At 41.3% G+C, this 11,819-nt stretch overlaps 1 protein-coding gene across 1 annotated transcript; it reads left to right on the top strand.

Annotated features, from left to right (window-relative positions):
• Positions 1-1,045: 1,045 nt before the first annotated feature.
• LOC147312511 (jun dimerization protein 2-like) lies at positions 1,046-10,665 on the top strand. The gene is made up of 4 exons (XM_086263962.1): positions 1,046-1,206; positions 8,754-8,971; positions 9,287-9,391; positions 9,585-10,665. The coding sequence occupies exons 2-4, from the start codon at positions 8,777-8,779 to the stop codon at positions 9,774-9,776; spliced, it is 492 nt and encodes a 163-aa protein (XP_086120088.1). The 5' UTR covers positions 1,046-1,206; positions 8,754-8,776; the 3' UTR covers positions 9,777-10,665.
• Positions 10,666-11,819: the final 1,154 nt, after the last annotated feature.

Below are 11,819 nucleotides of genomic sequence, written 5' to 3'. Positions count from 1 at the left end.
ACTAGTGAAACTCACGTTCTGTCAGAGTAAACACAAATTGAATCTAAAGATCTTAGAACGGAAGAAGCTTCTCGGATGAGAGGTGAAACCTCTTCAAGAAACTTGAAGAAGGCCAATCAAGTTTCTTAGATTACCATGACCTGGATGACTGAGAACCTTCACAGACATGCAAATGGAATCCTTAAGATATCCTAATATGAGAAAAACAAGTGTGATTTTAACAGCAGGTTACAGTTTTCTACCTGAAAAAGAAATGCTCCTGCAGTACATCTGTCAGCACAACTATATGGACTTAAAATATAAGAAATAAATGAAAGATAGAAGGTTCTGTAATTTGACCAGACTGCCCTGTAATTATATAAAAATGTGTTGTTGTTTTTTTGTTAATTTCCAAAAAAAAGCAGATGGTGCTATAAAAATCTAACTTTACCTTTTAATTGTATTATTCTATTATTATATCTAGTAATTATATTGCTTAATTACTCAGGCCAGTCTGAATGGCCATGGGTGGGGTCGTTATTAATGGGAAAAGCTGTAAAACGTACTAAAATAAAGTTAAAGGTCCGAAGTTTGTGATCTCTTTCACGTTGTTCAAAGCCATCCAGTAGGCGGGACTGAAGTCTTTGCACAGGCAGTCTCTGCCCCCCTGGGCCTTATGTTTGACAACCCCTGTCTTAATTTAACAATGACTATGAAAATCTTTTTGTGTGTGACTTGTTAGCGCTGCACGTACTGATATAGTTGATAAAAACTGTCACATTGCAACATAACCTTTTTATTAAAGGCTGTAAATAACTTACTACTTAGACTGGTAGTCTATATTTTTGTTGTTGGCAGTGCCAAACACCCGCAGCTAAGATGAGTGCGGTGTGTTTACAGTCACAATTTTATTTATTGACTCGTTTATTGCCGTGGCAGACGTGTATTTACCCGGGAGTGCGTATCTCTTTCTCTCCGTGTGTCCCCCGGGCTGAAACTTTCCTCTCCGCAGTCTGTGTATGTTTTCTTGTTGCTATGGGCGGGGCCTCAGTCGTCCTCCTATTTTCATCCATGCTTACGTCTGACGCAGCAGTTCCGCATTCCTGAGCGAGTTCAGTACTTAAACGGGCTGATGCAACGACCTCACTTAGTCCCAAAACCCCACATCCGACTCCTGACTCCCACACGGTCCTCCTAATACTGCGGATTTTTTTGGACCTACAACAGGTAAGTGTGTTAGCGAAGCGTCGAGATATGTGCTGCCGTTGCCTCCTAGTCTTTGTTTCTGTGTTCGTATTTAGCTAAAATGCCAGGCTTCGTGTTTTTGCATTTTTCTCACACTTTTTTTACTACGTTGTAGACATTTACCACAGTGCATTTTTTCCTCGGTATGTATTACAAATTCCCGTGATCATTTATGTACGTATTCCTATATTAAAACCTACTGTCACTCAGCTGCTCGAGAAAGTCCTAGTTTCCTTACAGTTTTAAAGTTTTCCGTGCTCCTACCGCAGAAGTCAATTTGTTGCGTCCGCAACCATTAAGCCCGTTGTTGTTACAACTGTTGTAGCAACTGTCGCTTTATAGCTCGTTATTTACAGCCTCGTTAGCTAAATTATAGCCCGCTTGTGTCAGGGTGTATTTTCATCTCGGGATTCTTCCTTTCTGTGTTGCTAAACTCAAGCGTCGGTTAGCTTTCTGAAGACAGTTATGCAACGGCTTACACTCATTGAGAGTTTCAAAGTTAACCGCTAGCTACGCTAGCCTGTTACAGCGAGCTACATGGCTCTGCAAGGCTGTACCCTTTCACTTTCAGCAAACATGTGTCTGAAAAGTTTTTGTACAGTCATTCTGTGCATTGGCGTTAATATCGGACTCTTAGTCCAGTCCAGCTTCTCCATGCAAAAATTTTGCAGGGAGCTGTAAGATAAGACGTGCAGGTCAGGTCTGCAGAATTAACACCCATTATTTATTTTATTCCTGTTTGGTTTGTCAGCCCCAAAGTTATTACATTATAATAACATAAAACAGAAACAAAACGGGGGAAACGAGAGAAAAGGTGTTTTTTTTTTTTGTCGGATCCTTAAAAACTGTCTTTAACATGACATTTTAACAACAAAATAAGGGGTCCATTGGAGATTGTAAAACTTTCCAAACAAAGTTGCATCAATTTAAGACAAATCTAGATGCGATTTATCAGAGATGCTCTCTTGAGAAGAAAATATCTTGGTGCTGTTAGCTCACCGTGAAATATAAGTAATGCAAATGAAGTGTGAGATTTCTTTGGGAGCATGGGAGTACAGCCAAGAATGTGTGTTCCTATTGGCTTACATTTGTAGTCTTTGCTTTGGCCCCCAAATGCTTGAGTATAGTTTTCTGGGAGCTGAGAGGAAACTCTGTTTGTGTGTAGGGGGGTGGGGGTTGTGTGTGTGTGTGTGTGCACGCGTGTGGTGCTTAGATGTAAATTTGCATATCAGATAAACATACTCCAACCCTTGACTTTTTTTTTTTTTTTACTACAGCGACTGTTTGTTTTCCTCTTGCTGATGGTGTGAGCTACTGAAAAACACGCCCTTATCAACTTCTTCTAAAAAGATTTACTGTATATGTAACTGTATCCAGGCCAGCTTATCTGCCCTTGTTGACCTCAAGGTTAGAGGCCAATCGTGGAATTGGAAAAATGATTGGTAGGGGATGGTTGTCACTTGCAAGTTCATAGGTTCAGCTTTTTCCTATATGGAGGTGCATACCGTTCAGCGGGTGCAGCGTACAGCTATATGCCACGCAGGGGAAACTATTCGTGTGTGCTCTTTATATACTGTATGCTTCCTTTGTGTCTGTGTCTGTGTTTGTGTGGGTCTAAGTGAATGAGCATGTTGCAGAGGGTTTAAATGCCCCAGCGCCTGCCTGGGCACATCCGTAGGATGGTTTCTGCATAAATGGAACGCTGCAGTGGATTAATGGGGAAGGGCTGGCGAGCCGACAGGCAGCGCGGGGCCGACGGGGCTGTGAGGCTGGACGTGGGCGCACAGTTTATTTTAAGTAAAAATGCCTTCCAGTGTGTCTCTGGAGAGCTAGAATTGCCAAGCTGCACCTCAGTACACTCAATAGACAGCAGACGCATTGCAGGCGAGCGAGCCAACTATGCAACAGCCAGGCTCAGTGGTGCTAATACTAAAATGCTGGGGGAGCAGCCATTCACTGCTATGGGTATCACATTATCAGTATCACATTGTAGTCCCCCATAAGCCTTTCCACATGGTTTGTAAAAACCTTTTTGCCAAGGAGACTAGATGCAAACTGTGGAAGCAAACAGCCACATGTCCAAAGGTGTTACTGAGAGAAACACTGGTGTTTCTTATAAAAGGACCCTTTAGAAAAAAAAAGATTAATGGAACCCTTTGTGTTAAATGTGGAGCTAAACATAAACCTTTTAGCTTCTAGTCTTTGAGAGGAATAAAAGCACTGAACGGCTTGTTTGATCGCTCCAGTGTCTGCACTGTACAAGTGTATGCTTGACATGAGGCGGATGAGGAAACACTAGAGGACAAAGTATGAAACCTCATTAAAGTGACAACCACAAGTTACATAAGAACTGAGATTGTTTCAACAGGCAGCATTAAATCTAATTTTCTGGACTTGGTTGGCCAATATCATGTTGTCAGAGATTGCACAGGACTTGTCTTGGATTTGTCATAGATGTGAAATCCATACGTTTAAAAAGGCTTTTGCCAGCATTTTGCATTTTGACTCCTTTAATCCGTGTCTGAGCCAAGCCTAAGCTTTGTGCCATGCACAGTCTAATCTTGACTTACAGCATGGAGGAAAAATAGTAACGTTATAATAACTCGACCAGGACCACCCAGATGCAGAATATAGATGTGCGACTGTTTGAATGGCACGAAGCAGACCAAGCAGGAACACAGCCAAAGATCACATACTAATGTTTGAATGATGGCAGCCACAGCCTGCATGCTTTGTGCATATCTGCAGGTGTTTAGTGTTTGGATTTGCCTGGAAAAAATGTCGTTCTCAGGTCAAAGTCTGCAATAAAATGCAGCAGTTAAATGGGCTTCTCTTGTGTAATTTCAACAAAAGATAAGCTCTGCATGTGCTGCACTCCATCCCACTCACTCCAAACTGTAAAGGAAAAGTATTGCTATTACTAGCTGTGGACTGAATTGCTTTGGGAGTATTAAGTCAATTCCATAAGAGGAATTTCTGGTAAAGTTAATGTTGTCTCGGCAGCTATTTAACCCACAAGAATACACCCCCCCCCCCCCCCCCCAAAAAAAAAAAGAAAAAAAATCACTTCCACTCATCTTCCATCAGACCAGCACCTATTAATCCCATGTCTGCGTCTTGTCCTGTCCCTCCAATGAAAATATAATGAGGGCTTGGAGGAATGTTGACACTGTATATTTGGACTGTCCTGTTCTTGAGGAAAGCTGGTGCCTAATTCCCTGGTTTCCTCAGAGGATTGCGAAAGGCTGTAACTCAACACACAGCCTGACTGAGTGCAGACGGTAATGATGATCTCCTAGACCTTGGCCGGAGATTGAGAGTGTTCCTTGGCCACAGCCTCTATGCTCATTGCTCATTTTCAGGGCTCATGTTGAGTTTGGAGCTGTAGAAGCACTTTTGCAAGGTGTGCACTGGTGTGTGTGGCCCGTGCAACGACTTAATAATCCAAAATTAGACTCTAATAGTGTGCTGACAAATGGTGGCAAAATGGCATCAAGGGAAGCATGCATGTCTTTCCCGTAATGCAAGCAGTTTTGACTTCTGTTTTCAGTTGCCATAGTGGTTGCAGTATTATGTACAGGTAATGAGTAGCCTATGAAAACCCCTGTATCCTTGCTCTGACCATCTCAGGCAGTCTTTAAAAAGAATGAGGATAACGGGGCCTCCAGTCATGCTGCTGGTCTATAAGAGCCTGAATTCTTTGGTACTTCTAATTGCTTTCAGGAAATGGACACATTTGGCCTAGCAAAAGACGTGAGCACGCACACACCTTCAGCTAACTCGCATGCAGTTAGATTGGCTCTGGGCTAATGCCAGAACCTATATTTCATAGCTAATACGTGATGTTTCCGTTCACCGCCCTTGGCTTCAGCTCACGTCCCCTCAGTGAGCTAGCGGTGCCCACACTGCTGCTGGTGTTGTGTAGGTATCTTTGTCCGAGGCTGCAGTGGACCTAAAAGCTGTGGCACTGGCTTTTCTGCTCGACTGCAAAAGCACAGTAAGGCCGTTGCATCATCAAACGCTGACCACTAATCTTTGGCTGCAGGCTGCTGCTGACAGAAGAAAAGGAGAAAAGTACCCTCTTTTTTGAAAAATGTAAAATTCACTTTGACTCATGCTTTTATGTATAATTACACCCCGCAAGACATGCATCAGCAAACTTTCCCTGTGTTGTACAGATGAAGCTTCTGTGAGGTTTCATGTCTTAAGGCTTGAATGGGTGTTGAATTTGCAAACGGGGATTTTTTTTAGACACTTGTGTGGCAGACGGAACAGATTAAACACAACAAACTTTCTACTCAACTCAACTTAAAAGTCATGTTTAACTCAGAACCGAGACACATTGAGTGCCTGTTATGTGTTAGAGTTTACAGTGGAGCTTAATTGTGTGGAATGGTGTATAACTCAACTTTCACGTCTCCTACTGATAGTCATCTTCTTTTATGCATCATTTCACCTTTGTCCTAGAGGCTGCTGGCAAAAACTGTCTCTGCACACTTTTGATTTGTGTGATCTCATGTTGTGCAGTCAAATGTGAGATTTATTTAAGCTTATATAATCAGCGCCTGTGTATGTCTATATAAGAGCTGACTTCAACTGCATGTTTCAACACGCCGTACTGAGGAATGGGGGATTTTCCTTGTAACGTATCTAACAGTGCAGAGTTAGGTTACACTAGGGTGTGTTGAGCCAGTCCAATCGACATAAAATAAGATTATACTTGAATTAACATATTTTCTTCAATGTCAGCTTCCCTTGAAAAATTGTTTGTCCAGGTTGGAGCCTAATTTGAGTCTGTAAACCAATCCTCACTGTCTGGCCAACTTTGATATTAGACTCTATTTTGGCTCTAAGAGCAGTTTGCTCAGTAATTCCTAAAAGAAGCTTCAGTTCTTGTGGCTTTCCTCTCAATCCGGAATTTAGTTTGGATCCCGTCTTTTGAATTCCATTAAAGTTATTGATCAGCAACTAGCTGTGCAGCGCTACTATTGTCTGTATTTCCTTGTTCTTACACACTCTTTCTTTAGAACGAGTTGGCTTTGGCACCCTCCACTCCACTACAACACTCCTGTGAGTTTCAGAGAGGAGGAATTTTGTCTGAGGGTTTTTTTTTCTTAAACCAGGGCTGTCTTGTTCCTTTCCTCTCCAGCAAAAACAACAGGCTGCTGCCAAGTGCAGTGTAAATGGGAGTATACATAGGGCGAGAGAGAGGGGGCAGTTGGGATTTAAGTAATAAAATGCCTCATGAGGGACTGGCTCCACACATCAACTTGTCCTTGGGTTTAATACATAATGCAGACTTCTGAAAAATCAAAAGAATTAGCAAGATTAGCTTATTTTTACTGTGCGTGCACTGCATCTTTAGTTTAAATGTGATCTGAAGTTTTAGCTTAACAAATTTATGGTTATAGGGCTGTTTTAGACCTGACCTCTGCACTACACTTGATGCAGATGGTTAAATGAATGAATTCTAGTGCAAATTAGACAGACAAAATAATTTGATTTATTTAGTTCATATATATCTCAGAGGTTCATATTGATTGCTGGATTCGGTCTCCGCCATGCACGACAGTAAACTCTAGTGAGCCTGTAAAAACACTTTGGGACCAGCCCATGCATAGGGTGGAGTACGTTAGAATAGAGTTACATAACCCTGCTTTTTTTCATTACCTCTTCCATGGCCTTTGTAATACAGAAAGTCTTTCAGCCCAGCGAAAAAGGGGTAGCAATGAAAGAAAAACTTTAACTACTTTAACTTTAAATACAGTCAGCCTGTCAGCTAGTTACCCACCAGCAAAGTTAGCTGTTTTTGTAGCACTTCACAATACACGTCTTTGTTGGTTTGGTGTGAGAGGTGCTTTGTTCAGTTGGTGCCTAACCTGTGGAGGTTCGGCTACGGCTGAATGCCGAAGAAGCAAATGTGAATTAAACTGTTAACGCTAAAGTTGCATTGATACCATCTGATACCATTTGCAAGTTTGGCTGTTGAGCCTATGTTTTGTCAGTGTACCCAAAGAAGTTGAAGTATCAGGTGTGCAGGAATTTAGTCAAATAGATTAGATCTACTTGTAATTCCCTCTGAAAAGGTGAAATAGTCTGCCAGTGTTTTGCTTACAATTGCCATTTTTTGGGTGCCTTTATTTTCTGCTCGAATGCGGAACAGTAAGAGTAAAGTCAGTGGGTCTCAGTTTGCCTCTCCTCAGAGATCGCAGGGATGGACAGAGTAGAGTCGGTTCATGTTACACTGTTCTCATCTGGAGCATTTGTTTTTTATTTGGCCATCAGAAGTTTTCCAACTCTCTGCCTTACAGTAATTAGAGAGACGTCTTAATTCTCCAGCCACTTCCTTTATGCCTGCGTGAATGCTGCTTTTTCTCCTCTGTCCTTCATTCCTGCCTGATTACATTAAAAAGTACTGTGGTCAAACCCTCCAAAATACCCCAAATTGTTGGAAGAGGGGTGGTGATGGAATGCATGAGTGTTACCCAGCTCTGTTTTGGCACAAATGCTTTTCATAACTTTTAAAACCTTTTCATGAGGAAACAAAACAAAAAAAAATGAACAGAGATCAAAACTTCTTTGTAAATTATCTGACGGTAAAAGACGATAGTTAAGATAAGATGGATCTGTGTTTTAGATCAAAAAGCTTCAAAAGCTTTTTGAAAAGTTTTATTCGTTGCTTCCTTTTGCATGTGAAGCTACAGCAATGAGTATGTCGCTGCTTACACTGTCTGTGTTTGTGTGTGTGTGTGTGAGTGTGTGTGTGTGTGTGTGTGAGTGTGTTTGGGTTTTTGTGTTTTCTTTTCTTCACCCGCTGCCTACTGAAAAGATAACACAGCTGTCAACACAATCATTTTGAAATCATTCTTAGAAACAGCAGCCAGTATTTACAAAGATATTTGATGACGAAGACAAAAAATGGTGAAAAACGAGTGTGTGTCAAAGGCAAGCTGTATAACATCATAATAAGACAAAAGATGCTGTCAGATGGCTGCAGTATAATAAGTATAAATGTTTATGTTATCATAACGGAGTCAGAAAAGGGGGGGGGGGGAATCCAAAGAAAAATGCATGCACCCATGACATGGTTTTTGGTATGAATAAAACCGTAGCTATCAGTACAGATGCAGGGATAGATCAGATATAAGGTAGTGGGCTGGAAGACTTTAAAAAATTAAGTTAGTATTTATAATCAATATTTCTTTTCCTTTGTGAAAGTGAGCAGAAATTGATAACAAAGCATTATGATTAAATAGAAAAAATATTAGTATTGGCACCATGAAGTCTTAAAAAAATTTGTTTTAATTAATTTCATTATTTCTTCTTTTAGAAATAAAGATTTACAGACTCAAGTATTTAAAATAGGTGTGTGCACTATGCTTCTCTCTGTGGTGGAGAAAAAAAAGCTGAATTTTCACTGTCAGCGAGTTGTTTTTAGGCTTGACTCTCATCCTAATCATCCCCCTCTTCCTCTTTTCTCTTTTCCTTCCTCTCTTTACCCCCTCGCCTCTTCCCCTCCCCTCCCACAGCGGCGGTGGTGGCCGGGTTGGACATGATGCCGGGACAGATACCTGACCCTTCGCTGGCGGCGGGCTCCCTTCCCAGTCTGGGCCCACTGGCGGGCATCTCGGCCACCACGCTCACCGATCAACTCAAGCTGGCTGACTTCCGCCAGCTGGGCACCATGCTGTCTCCGCTGCACTTCCTGGGCAGGCTGGGGAAACGGCCGTTGGCCATCAAGACAGAGGTGAGGAGGAAGAGAAAAGAGGAAACAGAGTGTGTGAAACGTGAATGTCATGGGAGTATTAGCCAACCAAGTCAGGCTTTATCGTTTTATCATTAAGAGTCATTTTTGTCTGTCACCCAAGTATGGTCACAAAAACAGAAGACATGGTAGCAGCCAAAGTGTCAAACTCATGGCTTCAAATCAGTAAGCCAAGGGGTAACCTCAGGGTGGCTGTGTCCACTTTTTTGTACAACCTGTGATTGAAATGGAAAAATAAGAACAGTAAAATGTAAAAACCTCTTCTGTTTTAATATTAATGATACTTTGTATTTGCAGATGGATGAAGATGAAGAAAGGAGGAAACGAAGACGAGAGAAAAACAAAGTTGCTGCAGCACGATGCCGAAACAAAAAGAAGGAACGGACTGACTTCCTTCAAAGGGTGAGTTCATGATTCAGCACTGCACGCTGAAGAGCAGAACAAAATCATTTTTCATGATCTCAAACCACTTATTCATGTTTGTGGTTAGATTAGTTTTTGTCCTCAAATTTCAATATCAACTCATTAAGCGTAAGATTGTCCTCTGTGAGGTGTTTTTTCCAGTAGTATGTACTAATTGAATGCCTTTGTCCAGGAATCGGAACGTCTGGAAATGGTGAACTCGGAGCTGAAAGCCCAGATCGAGGAGCTCCGTCTGGAGAGGCAGCAGCTAATGGTGATGCTCAATCTCCACCGGCCGACATGCATCGTGAGGACCGACAGCGTCAAAACACCTGAGAGCGAGGCCAACCCACTGCTGGAGCAGCTGTCCTCTGAAACCAAGTGAAAAAAGAGAAACCAGGGAAGTTCCTGAAGCCCAAACTAGCACCACCGTGGCTGCCGTTTATATGTTAACATAACTGGCAATACATTTCTAAAGAAGCACTTGAGCTCCAAGCTGGAGACTTTTGGAGACTTTGTCCAAAGATCTGAGGTTGTGGGGCTTCCTCAGTACTGCTACACGAGCTGGCTCTGTCCATTGGAAGACTGGAAATACCCAGGTTCATCTCCACATTAAGTGTTGTTGTTGATACCCGCTGTGCCTCGTTGTTACTTCAACCATCTCTACAAAAAAGGGACCAATGGAAACAGTAGAGTATGACTGGAAACAGCGCTGAGGAAACACACTAATATCACTATGGTGCTCTGTTACAAAAGCCCTGCGTAGATTGTGTGGCATTGTTTCAGTGCCGTGTTCTGCAGTTTTCCTAATGTATGCTAGCTGAAATATACAGGTGTAGAGTTATTAGGATAAAATACTCATTACAGATACACCAAATGGAGTAGAGGTTTTTTGTTTTTTTTCAATGTTTATTTCTATACCCTGCCTGGACGATGGCAGTTACCGGTTGATCCGATTTGTGGTGACGCTGGCGTCATGAAAAGCACATATACACAAAATGTTTACACCCTTATTTTTTTGGACTTGTTGTCTGTCCATTATTGTACTTGTTTTATACTGCTTTCTATACATAAACATATATGAAATGCTTGTGAATCACTTGATGTGATTTGTCTTTCAGTCTTTGCAGTCTGTCATGTTGCGCTGTCAAACAGCTGTGAAAAGGAGTAGAGGCTCCTCAGCTGAGCAGTATTTCAGTGTCTGTTCTGCATCTCTCTTTATGTATAAACTGATATCCTGAATAGATTAAATTTTATTTTCTAACTACAAGAAAGACCTTTTATGTTTTCCTTCCATTACGTTACACCTGTAAAAATGCAATATTGCAATATACTGAAGTTGAATTTGCACCAGCCGGTCATGACACTAGAATTACAGAATACCAAATGTTGTGCAATCACGTTTTCTTCAGCGCTATTCTTCAGTATATTGCCAAAGTCAGGGCTTTACTTTTGTTTGCACAACTCTGAAAAGGTCACTCATGCTTTTATTTCTTCGAGCCTTGATTAACATAGATCCCTTTGTTCACTGCTCACCGCGAGAAATGACAGACGGCACAGAACTAACCCGACAGCAGACGCCCCAGTACCTGCTGACGATCACTGGCTGCCTCTTCATTGTAGAATTTATCCTAGTACTTTATTACTGTTTACAAGTCTGGTGTTTATTGGAACATGTATTTTATTAGTATATTTATTAGAACGGACTTTTTTTTTTTTTTTTTTTTTTTGTGAATATGATACCTCACAAACACTTGGAAGACATTTCTTTAAATTTAGCACAAATATGCAATTGAGCTCAAGGATGAGCTAATTAGATTTTCATGGTCAGAGAGGAAAGGACACTGTGACATATTGCCTTGAGAAAATGTTGACTTCAACTAAAGAACGAACTGACTAGTAAAGAAGTGAAATCATGAATGGGCTTCTCTAGCTTCTCTAGCTCTTGCTGGGACACATAATCTCTCACTTAGATTTCTGAGATGCCAAAAAGCAGATTTAGTTACAGCTTTAATGTGGTCAATGAAACTAATCCTTATCCACGGTTACACAGAGATTTATCGCATGAGTTCTTTAGCGCACAAGCGTCCACAGTCAAATATCAGTCACTCTAACCTCATGACGATAACATTTTACACAGGATAAAAAGGATACACAGGATACCCACATGCGTGTCTACTATAAACAAAATCAAATCAAAGCTCTGTGAGAACATTAGAGTCAAATACGTGGTGATCCTTTCCTACAGCCTTTGCACTTAAGTGTTAACAATTAGTAATAAGAAGCAAAAACACGTCGACGTCGCAATGTGCCGCATGTTTTAAAAAAGGGTGCGGGAGATTATTGCAATAAAAGAACAACTCATATTTGTGGTTATATTTTACCCCATTTGGTAGAATTGGTAGTCTGACTGTATAAAGGAGTGCTT

The sequence above is a fragment of the Aulonocara sp. 'chitande type north' Nkhata Bay genome, linkage group LG15 (genome assembly GCF_057382095.1).
Source record: "Aulonocara sp. 'chitande type north' Nkhata Bay isolate Kocher_YH1m ecotype deep benthic linkage group LG15, A_spYH_male_GT1.1, whole genome shotgun sequence".
Lineage (NCBI taxonomy): Eukaryota > Metazoa > Chordata > Actinopteri > Cichliformes > Cichlidae > Aulonocara > Aulonocara sp. 'chitande type north' Nkhata Bay.
Note: the sequence above shows the minus strand (reverse complement) of the source record. Positions and strands in the feature narration are given on the sequence as shown.

Coding starts and splice junctions, on each gene's coding strand:
- LOC147312511 (XM_086263962.1), top strand. CDS start 8,777: ATGATGCCGGGACAGATACCTGACCCTTCGCTGGCGGCGGGCTCCCTT. Junction 8,972..9,286: donor CGTTGGCCATCAAGACAGAG/GTGAGGAGGAAG, acceptor TTGTATTTGCAG/ATGGATGAAGATGAAGAAAG. Junction 9,392..9,584: donor GGACTGACTTCCTTCAAAGG/GTGAGTTCATGA, acceptor GCCTTTGTCCAG/GAATCGGAACGTCTGGAAAT.